At 38.8% G+C, this 15,856-nt stretch overlaps 2 protein-coding genes across 4 annotated transcripts in view; one reads left to right on the top strand and one right to left on the bottom strand.

Moving 5' to 3' along the window:
• The window catches only part of ECM2 (extracellular matrix protein 2), a 54,657-nt gene extending 50,876 nt beyond the window's left edge, over positions 1-3,781 (top strand). The window contains exons 10-11 of the mRNA XM_037157089.2: positions 1,361-1,525; positions 3,068-3,781. Coding sequence (XP_037012984.2) covers positions 1,361-1,525; positions 3,068-3,101 — 199 coding nt within the window. The 3' untranslated portion in view covers positions 3,102-3,781. The remainder of the gene's footprint in view (positions 1-1,360; positions 1,526-3,067) is intronic.
• Positions 1-15,856, bottom strand: part of CENPP (centromere protein P) — a 377,506-nt gene that overhangs the window by 112,175 nt on the left and 249,475 nt on the right. The window lies entirely within an intron of this gene.

Genomic DNA, 15,856 nt, shown 5'->3' on the forward strand with positions numbered 1-15,856 from the left:
AAAGAATAAACAAATGGGATCTCATCAAAATAAAAAGCTTCTGCATGGCTAAAGAAAACAGTATTAAATTTAAAAGACAACCAACTGTATGGGAAAACATATTTGCCAATGATACCTCAGACAAAGGTTTAATCCCCCAAATATACAAAGAACTTATACCACTCCACTCTAAGAAGACAACCAACCCAATTAAACAATGGGAAAAGGACTTGAACAGGCTCTTCTCCAAGGAGGACATACAGAACATCATGAAGAGATGCTGAATATCATTAGCTATCAGAGAGATGCAAATTAAAACCACAATGAGATACCACTTTATACCAGTCAGGATGGCTATCATAAACAAAGCAACAAACAACAAATGTTGGAGAGGGTGTGGGGAAAAGGGGACATTAGTTCATTGTTGGTGGGATTGCAGGCTGGTACAACCATTATGGAAAACAGTATGGAATTTTCCCCCCAAAATAAAAATTGACCTGCCTTTTGACCCAGCAATTCCACTGCTAGGATTATGTCCTAAGAATCCTAAAACATCAATTTCAAAGAACCTATGCACCACAATGTTCATAGCAGCACAATTTACAATAGCCAAGAGTTGGAAGCAACCTAGGTGCCCACCAGTAAATGAATGGATCCAAAAATTGTGGTAAATTTACACAATGGAATTCTATGCAGCAGAGAAAAAGAAGGAGCTCCTACCCTTTGCAACAACATGGATGGAACTGGAAAGCATTATGCTGAGTGAAATAGGCCAGGGGTTGAAAGACAAATACCATATGATCTCACCTTTAACAGGAAGCTAAACAACAAAACAAACAAGCAAGCAGAATAAAAACAAAGACACTGAAATAGAGAACAAGGGGATAGTGACCAGAGGGGAGAGGGAAGGGAATTTAAGGGGAAAAATGGGGAGGGATTTGGAGGAACAAATAGGAAGGGCACAGGGACGAGAACTAAGGGGGGTGGAAATGGGAGGGAGGTTGGGAGCACGAGTCGGGGGAGGCTGGGATGGGAGAATAGACAAAAAACACCTATTGAAAAATAACTAAATAAAAATTTTAAAAATCATGTAGTCTATTTATTAATCTAATCTCTTAATGCTTTTAGTTTTTAAATTACAAGTAGGAAGATTTTCCCCTGCTCCCACAGTGTGCTTTCTTTATTCTAATACATCTATGGCTTCATTTTTCACATTTAGATCTTTGACATATTTGGAACTTTTTTTGTATACAATATTAAAAAAGGATCAATTTTATTTCAAAACAATAGATTTTTAAAATAAATAAAAAATTTAACTCCTAAATTATGAAGGTAGAATATAGCTTCAACTATTTTGACTTTCATGTCTATTTTTCCTTAGGAATATTCTTCCAGAACAAATTTGCAGTACTGAAGAAAACGATGATTCAACACTGGAATATCTTCATCTTGAAAACAATTATATTAAAACAGGAGAAATATCACCCTATGCATTTTCATGCATAAGATCATATTCAAGTATCATTCTTAAGCCACAGAATATCAAGTAATTCTACATTTTCCTTTGTCATTTATAAACTGTATTTATATATTTGTTGTAGTAGTACTTATCATGAATGACAGATATCATGTCATGCTATACTCAGTATCATTATGCTAGCCTACCTGATTAATTAATCTAGAGATAAAAAACCAAAAATATATCTAGAAAGTTTAATGTTCTAGCACTTTTAGGTAAGTTTTTAGTTACATACTCCAGAAAGAAGCCATTTCATTGCAAAGTTTTTCACATGGGAATAAAGATGTTATATACTGCTGAGCGTGAGTGAAAGAGTCTGGAGCAAAATAAGCATGTCCTTTACAATTAACCTGTGAGTACTGTTGGGAACCCCTTAAGTACATTAAAAAGTTATGTATGCTATGGTTCCAGACTAAGAAATGAATGGCAGAAAAAAATTATACAAAGAATTCATGAATGGGTGTTATTATTCTAAAGTTAAAACAATAATTTATTAATTTTCTTTAAGAGATTATGCTACAATTAGTGGTATAAATAGACATAAATATTGAGTTAGCTTTAGTTCCTCCTATTAATTACATATGTGAAATTAAAATACTATTTTAATGTTAATTTTTGGTTTTGAAAATTGTACTTGGGGTATTTATGAGATTTTTAATATAGGGAAAGCTGAGAGAAGGGTACATGTGAGTTCTATCCTATTTTGAAAATTTTCTGTAAGTATAAAAAGAATAGCAGTATATTTAGATCACCCTCATTATTCTTTACTCATGATCAAAAGGTTTTATGGAAAGCAGTGGAGTTTGCTTAAAGTTAATTACCCTTAACTATACCCAAGCAAATATAAACCTATTGCATGAGCTTTTGAAAATTTTTGCTCCATTGGTCATTTTTAGCACCGATCTTCTTTACCCTGGTTTGCTCAAGTGTATATATTCTTTTACTCAGCTCAATAAAGCTATTAATATTTACTACATACTGGACACTACCACAACTATACATTAGAATTTTCATTACATAATGTTATTTTATCTATATTTTCAAAATAATTTATAATATACATATAGAGAAACTGTGTTGACTTCTCTTGTTACTATCAGTTTTGTGTCTTGAAAAGCACCGGACTAGGAACTTAAAGTCTCAGTCTGGGACTTAAGCCACCAGACTGCCCAACTTAAGGCATCATTGGGAAAGTTATGCTAATCTTTTGAACTTCAGTTGTTTAATCTTTTAATAGTTCACTCACCACCCTTGAAAACTTCCAGCCTTACAGGGCTGCTATGAGAACCACAAAATGAAAAGCATCTGGAAAATGTAGTATGCATTAGCGTACTTATTACTACCAACTTTTCGTGTAAACTTGAAAAAAACCAGCTCTCAAGTTTGATTATTATGGATAAGACTATTTCAAAAAGCACTAAAGACATGTGTAGCTTGGAATGATAAGGAAATAATTACACCAGGAATCAGGATACCTGAATGCCCATCTTGGTCAACCTGGTCAACTTGTGAAATTTTAATTTACCCATTTAAGCAGGTCATTTCTAAGCCCCCTCTCTTAATATCTAGGATTTTCAAGTTACAACATAAAGAAGAAAAATAATACAAGGAAGACTGTTAGAATCAAGAATCAAGGCTTAAACCAGATGGCTAAAAACAGAAAAAGATCTTATGGAAAAGTTGAGATTCATAACAATTTTCAGAATGTAGGAGCATCAGCTAACTTAAATTGGCCAAGTTGAATATAAAAGGTAAAAATAAGATATGGTTATTCACTAATTTAACAAGAAATTTTGTGCAGTTTTTCTTTCTGTGTGAATATAAATACATAAACCTAAATGATTTTAAAAAAGGATTTTTAACTGGTCTGCTGCAAAAATTTTTAAAACATGCAATAACTGACTAGTCATGGGTACTGACCTCTTTTTCCTTACACTGTCAAATTTTTTAAAAAATTACAAAAGCTAACACAACCACAGTCATCACATGTGAATGAATCAAAATTATACCTATTTTTTGTCAGATCAGCAAAAAATATTCTTTTGGTGTGCTGCAGAATTTTAGTAATTAGTGTTTTCCATGAGATGGAAAAGGTTGAAAACAGCAAGTTTCTGGCTATCTAAACAGTAAACAAAATCAGTGTTAGAGGGGACTCAAAATGAATAAAGTGATTCAACAGAATTAGCACCCTGGGACAACACACACAGATACTGAATCATTCCTGTATTCATTTTTTATTCTGACTTTAATCAACTGTATTCCAGATGCTGTTCTAGGGAGAGACAGGGATGAACAGATCAGATGAGGCCTCTACTATCAGGGAGTGCAAAGTGTGGTAGGGACAATAAGCAGGAAATTAAATAGACAGTCAAGTCAATAGGCAGATATAATGAAGTCAGTAGAACAAGATGGCAAAGCCAATGAACCACATTAGATCCTGAGCCCCTTCTCTCCATGGGTACCCCAAGTTCTCCATGCTCAAGAGTGTCCAGTTTTGATGAGTCCCAGGAAAACCCAGCCATTCCTAGCAACCTTGAAGAGATGCCAGGCCCAGGAGCATACTGATATACTACTGTGTGCTCAGGGACACCCTGTTGGGAGCAGAATCTTTAGGAAGGCTGAAAATCAGAATGACTGATGAAAGCTTTGTTCTTAAGTTGGAAGACGGTGTTATTTCAACTGATTTTATAATTTAAAATATAAAATGTCTAGCATTGAACTTTTTCAGTCTTGAAATTTCATTATGCTCCTGTTGAAAAAAAAAGTGATAGCCCTGGTCAGTGTGGCTCAGATGGTAAGAGCATTGTCCTGTAGACTGAAATGTCAGGCGTTTGATTCCTGGTCAAGGCACATGCCTAGGCTGCAGATTCAGTCTTCCACTGGGGTGCATGCAAGAGGCAACAGGTCAATGTTTCTCTCTCATGTTGATATTTCTCTCCCTCTCTCTTTCCCTTTCTCCCCCTCTCTAAAATCAGTGAACATGTCCTCAGGTAAGGATAAAAAAAGTGATTAATGTTCTTACAGCAAACATTTTTCAAAATACAATGTTAAAAACAAAGACATGCCCTGTCGACTTAAAAAATATGCTACAATTACTAACATATATGCATACAAAGGAAGTCCTGGTCTCGCCATGGTGTAAAAATATTAATGGTGTCATCTTTGCATATATGTACAAAGAATACTAACTATATTTTTATATTTTGAAATTTGGCTTATTGTAGGTAAAAAAAAAAGCACCAAAGATATATTATGGTGAAAAGGATATGAATAGCCTAGAATCATAAGGAAATCGATATAACTACATCAGGAACCAGGCTATCTAGGTGCCCATCTTGGTCCCTGATGACCAATTATGCAGTCATTTTACTTTTCTGGGATTCACTTAATTCAATTATTAAGTGATATGTTTGGAATAGATCAGTGGTTTTTAACCATGACTCAGCAGGGGTTCATGGAGCTCTGGAGTGGAAGTGTCCCTAAAGACTCTCCCTTTGAACAAAGTAGTCTTTGCTTCCATCAGAAAGGGCTACCTGTTGCTGCTCCTCCTTTTTCCCTTAAAACAAATGGAAAAGGTATGATCTATATCACACACTATGTTGTAAGATTCACAAAGAACATGTAAACAAAGCCCCTGGTCCTCCCCTCACCCTCTGCCTAGCAACCAGGTTGGAAAGCCTTGACTTGAGCAAATGCTTCTCAGGTGTACTGGTTACAGCTGCCTGGATGCAGCCAAACTCTGTGTATCTGAGCAAGAAAGTTTAGTTGGTGTGCCTGTTCCTTTAGAACTCTAGCACTATAGAGTGGGATCAGCCCTGAGCAGTTCTGCAATAACTAAAGATTGCTGACCTTTGACCTGAAAACCCCTGAAAGACAGTGAGCTGAATGCAGCTCTGCAGATGGCTTCAATATGCCATAGTCCTACAGGGCACACAGATGAGGCTCACACACCCTTCATCTCTGCCTGCCTTCATTACTCACTATGGGGCAGATAGGTTAGGACCCTGGGGCAAGGGTGGGCAAGTGAGTACAACTTGGAAGCAACAGAAAGAACATAGCTAGGTCTGGTCTTAACCAATATCTTCTGATTGAAGTGCACAGTGAAAAGCTTGGATGCCTGAGAATAGGCATGTTATACCTCTGAATCTGAAGGCACAAGGCACCTGGGGGAGCAGGTACTGCCAACAGGCTGAGGAAGATACAATAAGCCTCAATTGTCAAATGACTCCACCATCACTTTAAGACCTAAAGTTAATTGTTTCTTAAGAAAACTGATATTGACTGAAGATCTACAATGGCAGTGGAGTTGGTAGATGTTATTCTCACCTCCTCTCAGGACCAAACTGGGATTACAACTAAAATTTAGGACAGTCAACCTGACTATAACAACTGAAGACTAGCTGAGCAGAAACCTTATAGCCAAGGATTATAGAGGAAGCCACCATGAAAATGGTAAGAAGGGTGGAGACATGTAAAGGGCTGGCCCTGCACCTTTTGTGTAATAGTTGAGAATTCAGAGATATATATCAGATAGAAAGGTTCTCCCTTAGGAGTGAGACTGCTGCACTGGGCTCCCCAGCCTACAGCACCAGAGCTAGAAGGAGGTACCCACATAGCATCTGGCTGTGAAAACAGCAGGGATTCTATCTGTCAGAGAGAGACAGTGATCTGCTAGAAACCCAGGTCCCCTCTTAAAAGGCCAGTGCAGAAGATTTTATCCACAGCCACTCATACTGGGCTCCTGTGGAGGGAGAGCGGCTTGCAGTGAACTAGAGTTGTATGAGGAGATACTGGGTTGTGTGGCTCTGGAGAGACAGCTAAAGAAACAACCACCAGGTTTCCTGTACTGACTCCCTTTCCTATACTGCCAAGAGAGCACTCTCCTCCACAGAGCATGAACCTGGGGGAATAAGAGTCCCAACTTTCTAACTCCCTCTCACCTTGCCCTGTAGAGCTCCCACCCTGTGTTGGACTCAGCTGCCTGGACCAATTGAGTAGAGGTCCAGACAAATTCAGGGAGTGTCAGAGACTGAGTGGTGGGCTCAGAAGCCAAGGTAATTCACCCTCCTTCTTGTGAGGTTGCCAGACTGCCACTCAAAGGAAGATCTACTATCCATACAATCCTGACTCCCAACAGCTCTGCCCTGCTGAACTAGAGTTCTTGAGGAAGTCTGGCCAGGAAAGGGGACAGATTGAGCTGTGTGGTTCTAGAATAGGATCCATTTTCCCCTTGCAAACCCAACTAGTACAGAGCCCTGCCTTCATGGCTAAATCTTGTTCTGTTTGAGCCTGATAAATGCTGCTGGACTCTCCCTGATGACTTTCTGAGACCCCCACCACAAAGGTTTGCAGGTATGCTGTAGGTACCCAGCAGGTGGAAGCTGGCCTAGGTGTATCCTGGGACTTTTGCTGAGCTGTTTAGACCCAGCACTGCCACTAAGTATGAATCTGTATCAATCTAGGGAATACCACTTACCCAAACTTGGTAACTCACTAAGAACCTACTTCATGCAACTCATGTACCATCAAAGGCTCATTCAGTGGCTGTACCTAAGATGCAGCCATCAGGTAAAAACAAGCAGAGGTAATCTCAGGGAGCATTGGGTCTTTTGCTGACCTGCTCCTGGGTTCAGTGCTGGTCTGAAGCCCACCTTGGTGTGCAGTTTGGTCATTCCCACATAAACCCAGGCCCAACAGAGACAGCCACAAACTGTGGATCACTTGGTAGCTCCAAACAGGTTGCCCAGAACCAGTCAAAGGCAGTATATGACATTGATCTGCACTGGAGTCCCTCTCAAGGGTTCCCAGAACAAACACACACAGTGGCACGTTTCAGGTAACATCAGGGCAGGACCCAATTAGCTTCACAAGCAATATATCCAAAGGAAGATCTCATCAGGCACCAGACCCAGCTAAGCCAAATTCTACTTCGTATGGTCAGCACCTATAAAAACAGCTTATACACTGTAGTCAAAATCAAGCCTCAAGTCAGCAAGCCTGAGGAACAACTCCATGCATACAAGGGCCAAGAGTAATCAGATTTCATCGATAGCCCTGGTCAAGGGTTCAACTGGTTGGAGTATGAACATGTACACCAAAAGGTTGAGGATTTGATCCCTAGTCAGGGAACATATCTAGGTTGCAGGTTTAAACCCCAGCTGGGGCACATACAGGAGGCAACCGATTGATGTTTCTCTTCCACATGGATGTTTGTCCCTCTCTTCCTCTCTATCTAAAATCAATAAACATATCCTCAGGTGAGGATAAAAAAAAGACTCAACTATAACAGGAAGGCTCACATTACCCACACAAGTGACATTCCTTCAGCACCCAGGTCAGGTTAAAAGGGAGACTGCACCAATGGGTCCCAAGAACACCTACTACCATAAGCCCACCTTACCAAGACTGTGAGACATAGCATATCACCTAATACATAGAAACAATCATAGATAGGTAGCCAAAATGAAGACACAAGGAAACATGCACCAAATGAAAGAGCAGGAGGAATCCTCAGAAAAAGAACTAAATATAATAAAGACAAGCAATCTATCAGATACAGAGCTCAAAACAATGGTTATAAGGATGCTCAAGGAACACAGAATTTCAACGGCATAAAAAAAGGACACAGAAACCATAAAAAGGCAGTCAGAAACTACAAATACACTAGAAGAAATCAACAGATTAGACAAAGCAGAAGTGAATCACCTACTCAGAGCAGCAAAAGAAAAAAAAATTTTTTAAATAAGGAGAGTTTTATGGAGGAGAGTTTTGGGAAACCATGAAATGTAACAACATCCACTAGAGAGGAAAAGAAAGAGCAAGGGATTAAGAACCTATTTAAAGAAATAACGACTAAAAATTTAACTAACCTGGTGAAGCAAAATGACACTCAAGTCCCGAAGGCACAGAGAGTCCCAAACAAGAAGAACCCAAAGAGACCCACACCAAAACACAACATAATTAAAATGGCAAGGTTAAAGACAAAGAGAAAATCTTAAAAGCTGCAAGTGAAAAGGATTTATTCACATGGGAGCTCCCATTAGACTGTCAGCTGATTTCTCAACAAAAACATTTTAAGCCAGGAAAGACTGGCATGAAATATTCAAACATTAAAAGCAAGGACCCACAAGCAAGAGGACTCTACTTAACAAATGCTATAACTTTAAAGTTGTAAGAAAAATAAAGAGCTTCCCAGACAAGAAAAATTTAAAGGAGTTCATTACCAACAAATCGTATAAAAAGAAATGTTAGAGGGACTCCTTTAACAATAAGAAAACAAGAAAAAGAAAGAACATAGTTATAAAGAATAAAATGACAATAAATATGTACCCATCAATAAACATTTTAAATGTAAATGGCTGAAATGCTCCAATAAAAAGATAAAGGGTGCCTGAATGGATAATATAATAAGACACACCTGTATACTCCCTACATGAGACCCACCTTAGAATGAAACACAAAAACAGACTGAAGGTAAAGGTATGAAAAAAAATTCATGCATATGGAAATTTTAAAAAGTTGCACTACCAACAACTCTTAGAAAAAATAGACTTTAAGACTTCCGCCAAGATGGAGGCATAGGTGGATATGCCGTGCCGTCTCACAAAACCAAGTTTAGAGACAACTAGATATTAGCAACAGAAAACACAGCCAGAACACAGAAAATTGAACTTTTCGGAAGTCTGTTAACAACAAATTCTTCAGCCTGACTGGTAAGGGGTGAAACCAGCAGCTGGTGGAGCAAGGTTGCACAGGAAAACTCGGTCGGACAGACTCAGGTGTGCGGAATCCAGACGCAGGGTTGGACCTAGTGAGCGACTGAGTGAGTGACCTCGGGGGAAACACCAAGAGAGCAGGGCTGCTGGTTGACTGTGGTCGCGCATTTGTGCGCAGATAGGCAAGCGAGGGAGTGGGCGATTGGACTGGAACCCAGCGGGACCCCACAGCAAGCGGCAGGGAGGGCGTGGCCATTTCCCTGCTCTGACCCCACCTCCACAGACAGCGTCATAACCCAGCGACTCTGAGTGGCCCGCCCCTGGTGAACCACCTAAGGTGCTGCTCCTCACCCAGCGGCAGGAAACAGCAGACGGGGTCGCCATTTCCCCACTCTGACCACGCCCCAACATACAGCGTCACAACCCAGCCACCTGGGAGTCCAAGGCGCGGCTCCTCACACTTAAAGGGCGCGAACAGACCAAAAAATGGCTCAAGAAGATCTCAAAGCCCCAGAGCCTATAAATCTAAGTGATGAAGAAATAGCAAAACTCTCAGATGCACAGTTTAAAACACTGGTGATCAGGATCCTCAAAGAATTGGTTGATTATAGCCACAAATTAGACAAATATATGAAGGCGAAACTAATTGAAATGAATGGAATTGCACAGGGAACCAATAGCAATGAAAAGGAAACTGGGACTCAAATCAATGGAGTGGACCAGAAGAAAGCAAATAATGGCCAAACAGAAAAGAGTCAGGAAGCAAGAATTCAAAGAAATGAGGAGAGTCTTAGGAACCTCCAGGACATCTTTAAACGCTCCAACATCCGAATTATAGGGGTACCAGAAGGGGGAAAGGAACAGCCACCAGTGGAAAACTTATTTGAACAAATAATAAAGGAGAATTTCCCCAATCTGGCAAAGGAAATAGACTTCCAGGAAATCCAGGAAGCTCAGAGAGTCCCAAAGAAGTTGGTCCCAAGAAGGAACACACCAAGGCACATCATCATTACATTAGCCAAGATTCAAATGGAAGAGAGAATCCTAGAAGCAGCAAGAGATAAGGGGACAGTCACCTACAAAGGAGTTCCCATCAGACTGTCAGCAGATTTCTCAAAAGAGACCTTCCAGGCAAGAAGGGGCTGGAAAGAGGTATTCCAAGTCATGAAATCCAAAGACCTACAACCAAGACTGCTCTATCCAGCAAAACTTTCATTTAGAATGGAAGGCCAGATAAAGTGCTTCTCAGATAAGATCAAATTCAAGGAGTTCATCATCACCAAGCCCGTATTATATGAAATGTTAAAGGGACTTATCGAAGAAAAAGAAGTTAAAGAAACATGAACAGTGAAAGGACAACAAACTCACAGTTATTAACAACCACACCTAAAATGAAAGCAAACTAAAAGGACAGCTAGATTAGGAGTGGAAACATAGGAATGAAGATCTCAAGGAGGGTTAGCAAAAGGGGAGTAGGAGGAGGAGAAGGGGGGAGAAGGTACAGAAAATAAGTAGCATAGACAGTAGATAGAAAATAGAAGGGGGGGCAAGAATAGCATGGGAAATATAGAATCTAAAGGACTCGAGACACATGGTCATAAACTAAAGGGGGGGTAATGGTGGGGACGGGGGGTAGGGTGGAGGGGAATGAAGGGGGGAATAGAACAACTGTAACAGCATAATCAGTAAAAAATAAAAAAAGAAAAAATAGACTTTAAAATAAAATCTATAGTAACAGACAAACTACATAATAATAAAGAGAGCAATCCAATGAGAAGCTATAACCTTAATAAACATTTACATACCCAACATAGAAGCACCTAGACATAAAAAAAATATTGATGGACATAAAGGAAGAGATCAACAGTAACTGAATCATAGCGGAGGATTTTTAACACCCCACTGACAACAATGGACAAAAAAAAAAGAGACAAAAAGTGAACAACGATTGAGTGGCCCTAAATGACTTATGAAACCAGAGAGTTTTAATGACTATTTTCAGAGCTTTTCACCCCAAAGCAGCAGAATATATATCCTTTTCAAGTACACATGAAACATTTTTTAGGATAGACCACATGTTAAGAGATAAAACAAGTCTCAATAAATATAAGATTTAAATCATATCAAGCATCTTCTCTTAGTATATTGCTGTGAAATTAGGAATAAATTACAAGGAAAAAACTGAACTAAACACAGACACATGAAGGCTAAATAACAAGTTACTACACAATGAGAACATGAAGAAATGAAAATATACCTGGACACAAATAAAAATGGGAACACAACAACCCAAAAATCTATGCCACACAGTGAAAGTAGTCCTAATAGGGAAATTCACAATAAATCACAAATATCTCAAATAAAGAATCTAATGTTATACCTAAAGAAATTAGAAAAAGAATTAACTTACAAAGCCCAAAGTGAGTAGAAGAAAGGAAATAATAGGGTTAAGAGAGGAAATAAATGACATAGTTTAAAATAAAACACAAAAGACTGAAACCAAGAACTGATTCTTTGAAAGGATAAGTGAGATTGACAAACCTTTCACCACGCTCAAGAAAAAAAGAGAGAGAACCCAATAAATAAAATCAGAAACGAAAGGGAAGTAACAACTGATACAACAGAATTACAAAGCATTAAAGAACATAATTACAAACAGCTACATGCCATTAAATTAGACCACCAGGCCCAAATGGATTAATTCCTAGAAATTTACAATCTTCCCAAACTAAATCAGCAAGAACCAGGAAACCTGATTATACCAATTATAATTAATAAAATTATATATTGCAACAATAAAAAGAAAACTCCCAGGAAACAAAAGACTAAACTGGATGGCTTCACAGACAAATTTAATCAACATTTAAGCATTAACGCCTATCCTTCTGAAACTATTCCAAAAAAATTCAAGAGAAGAGAAGACTTGAAAGCTCTGTTTTTTACAAGGCCAGCATTATCCTAATTCCACAACGAGATAAACCACTACAAAGAAATAAATTAAAGGCTAATATCCTTGATGGATGCAAAAATCCTTAACAAAATATTAGCAAACCAAGTCTACCAATTCATTAAAATTGTCATACACCACAATCAAGTGGGATTTATTCCTGGGATGCAAGGTTAATATAAAACCTGCAAATCAATTAACATGACAGACCATGTAAACAAAATGAATGATAGAAATCATATGATTGTCTCAAAAGATGCAGAAAAAACATGACAAATCCAATACCCAAACTCTTGCTGAAGTGGAAGCAGGGGGAACATATCTCAATATAATAAAGGCCATGTGAAAAACTCACAATCAGTATCATACTCAATGGTGAAAACCTAAAGCATTTTCTTTAATATCAGGAACAAGACAGGGATGTAAAATCTCACCACTCTATTCAGCATAGTTCTGGAAGTCATAGGCACAGCAATGAGGCAAGAAGAAATAAAAAGCACCCAAATTGGAAAGTAAAACTGTCATTGTTTACAGATGACATATTATATGTAGAGAGCCCTAAAGATTCCATCAAAAAATTACTAGAGGAGGCTGGGAAGATGGAGACAGAGTAGGTCGGAGCAGATTCTAGCTCCTGTACTCGTGGGTGAAAATCCTGGCAGATCTCTAGAAAAACAGCACAATAAACCATCGGTGACCCAGCATTTATGAAATTAAAAGACCAGAGATTGTGACCAATGCTGAAACACCAGACAGTGGCAGAGTCAGCTACCGGAGCTGGGACACACGTGGCCCCTGTGCCGCTGCCATAGCAACAGGCCTGGGAGCTGGGAGTCAGGTACGAGAGCCGGGAGCCAGACACTCCAAGCTCGTGTGACAGGCCTCGGTGCCAGAGGAGTCAGCTACGGGAGCTGGGACACTCTCGGCCCCAGTGCCGCTGCCATAGTAATGGGCCTGGGCACTGGAGGAGTGGGCTACTGGACCTGGGACACTCAGCAGTGGTAGGTGACCAGCTCGAGGACAAGCAAGAGGAGCAGCGTGAGAGTAGGTGGAGATGGAGAACATCAAAATACTTGAAGGAGTCTGTACCACTGAACTTCACAAGTATCATACCACAGAAGTTCACACCATAAACACATGGTGTCAGAACAGATCAATTTTAGAAGCTGACACTACCAAGAAGAGTCTCAAAAAGTGGGAAAACAAAGAAACAATCCCCAAATGAAGCAGAAACTTCAGAAAGAATGTTAGATAAAATAGAAGCTAATCAACTATCAGATAGTGAATTCAAAGCACTGGTTATTATGAAGTTCAAAGAGCTCACAATGAGCTATCAGAAACTACAGGGGAACCATAATGATCTCTCTGAAAACTATATCAACTTGAAAAAGGAAATAGAAAATATCAGCAAGGAACAAGAGGAAATGAAGAATACAATTTCCGAATTGAAGAACACATTAGAAAGTTACAAAAGTAGGATAGATGAAGCTGAGGATAGGATTAGTGAGTTGGAGGACAAGGTAGAAGGCATCTCACAGAAAAAGCAACAAAAGAAAAAGAGTATCAGAATGAGGATGCATTAAGAAAAATGCAAGACAATATGAAACATAATAATATCCAAATAATAGGAATACCAGAAGGAGAAGAAGAAAAACAAGGGATAGAAAACCTAGTTGAAAGAATAATGATGGAAAATTTCCCTAATTTGATGACAGAAAAAGTAACACAAATCCTGGAATCACAGAGAGTCCCAATCAAGAGGAACCCAAGGAGGCCCACTTCAAGACACGTAATCATTAAAATGGCAAAATTCCAAGACAAAAAGAGAATCTTAAAGGCAGCAAGAGAGAAAAAGAAGTAACATACAAAGGAGCTCCAATAAGGTTAACTACTGACTTCTCAATGGAAACACTCCAAGCAAGAAGAGAATGGCAAGAAGTATTCCAAGTAGTGAGAACCAGAGGCCTACAACCAAGGCTACTTTACCCAGCAAGGCTCTCAATCAACATAGAAGGCCAAATAAAGAGCTTCCAAGGCAAAAGAAGCCTAAAAGAATATGCCTCCACCAAACCAATCCTACAAGAAATACTAAAAGGACTGCTTTGAGGAAAGGAAGGAAAAGAGAGAGACAGAGAGGAACACAGCTACAAAAATGCCAATGAATAAATACTTATCAATAATACCCTTAAATGTAAATGGTTGAATGCTCAATCAAAAGACATAGAATAGCCCAATGGAAAAGAAAGTATGACCCACACATATGATGCCTACAAGAAACCCACCTCAGGACAAAAGACCATCACAGAATAAAAGTGAAAGGCTTGAAGCAAGGTTTCCAAACAAACGGACAAAAAAAAAAAAAAAGGCTGGGGTAGCAATTCTCATATCGGACAAAATAGATTTCAAAAAAAGGGCCATAAAGAGAGACCCAGAAGGTCACTTCATTATACTCAAGGGAAGAATCCACCAAGAAGACATTAACATCTTAAACATATATGCACCAAACATAGGGGCACCCAAATATATCAAGAAAATCTTAGAGCACTTCAAGAAAGATATTGACAGCAACACAATTATAGTAGGGGATTTTAACACCCCACTAACAAAAATTCACAGATCTTCCAAACAAAATATCAACAAAGATATTGCAGCATTAAACAACACCCTTGATGAAATGGACTTAACTGACATATATAGAGCCCTTCATCCCAAAGAAGCTAAATACACGTTCTTTTCAAATGCCCATGGAATATTTTCAAAGATAGACCACATGATAGGACACAAAACGAGCCTCAAAAAATTCAAGAAAAGTGAAATCATACCAAGCATCTTCTCTGACCACAAGGGACTGAAATTGGAAATCAACCCCAAAGAAAAAAACCCAAAGCATCCAACATCATGGAGACTGAACATTATGCTATTAAACAATGAATGGGTCAAGAATGAAATTAGGGAAGAAATCAAAACGTTTTTAGAAACAAATGAAAATTAACTCACAACAATCCAAAACTTATGGGACACAGCAAAGGCAGTCCTGAGAGGGAAGTTTATAGCAATACAGGCCTACCTAAAGAAGATAGAAATATTTCAAACAAACAACCTAACCCTACACCTGCAAGAACTCGAGGAACAACAACAAAGACAGCACAGAGCAAGCAGAAGGAAGGAAATAACCAAGATTAGAGAAAAATTAAATGACATAGAAACTAAAAGCACAATTCTAAGTATCAATGAATCCAGGAGTTGGTTCTTTGAGAAGATAAACAAAAGAGACAAGCCTTTAAGTAGGCTCATCAAGAAAAGGAGAAGACACAAATAAACACAATCAGAAATGAAAGAGAAAAGATTACAACTGATACCATAGAAATAGAAGGGACTGTAAGAAATTACCATGAAGAACTGTATGCCAAGAAATTTGAAAACCTAGGAAAAATGGACACATTTCTGGAAAAATACAATCTTCCAAAACTCAATGAAAAAGAAGAAGAAAATCTAAACACGCCAATAACAGCAAATGAAATGGAAGCAGTAATCAAAAAATTCCCATCACAAAAAGCCCTGGACCAGATGGTTTCACAGGAGAATTCTACAAAGCATTTAAGGAAGAGCTAACCCCTATTCTCCACAGACTATTCCAAAAAATCCAGAAGGATGGAAAACTCCCAAATTCTTTTTATGAAGCCAGCATCACCCTAA

Source organism: Artibeus jamaicensis, unplaced genomic scaffold, assembly GCF_021234435.1.
Source record: "Artibeus jamaicensis isolate MK-2021 breed Jamaican fruit bat unplaced genomic scaffold, CSHL_Jam_final contig_288, whole genome shotgun sequence".
Taxonomy (NCBI): domain Eukaryota; kingdom Metazoa; phylum Chordata; class Mammalia; order Chiroptera; family Phyllostomidae; genus Artibeus; species Artibeus jamaicensis.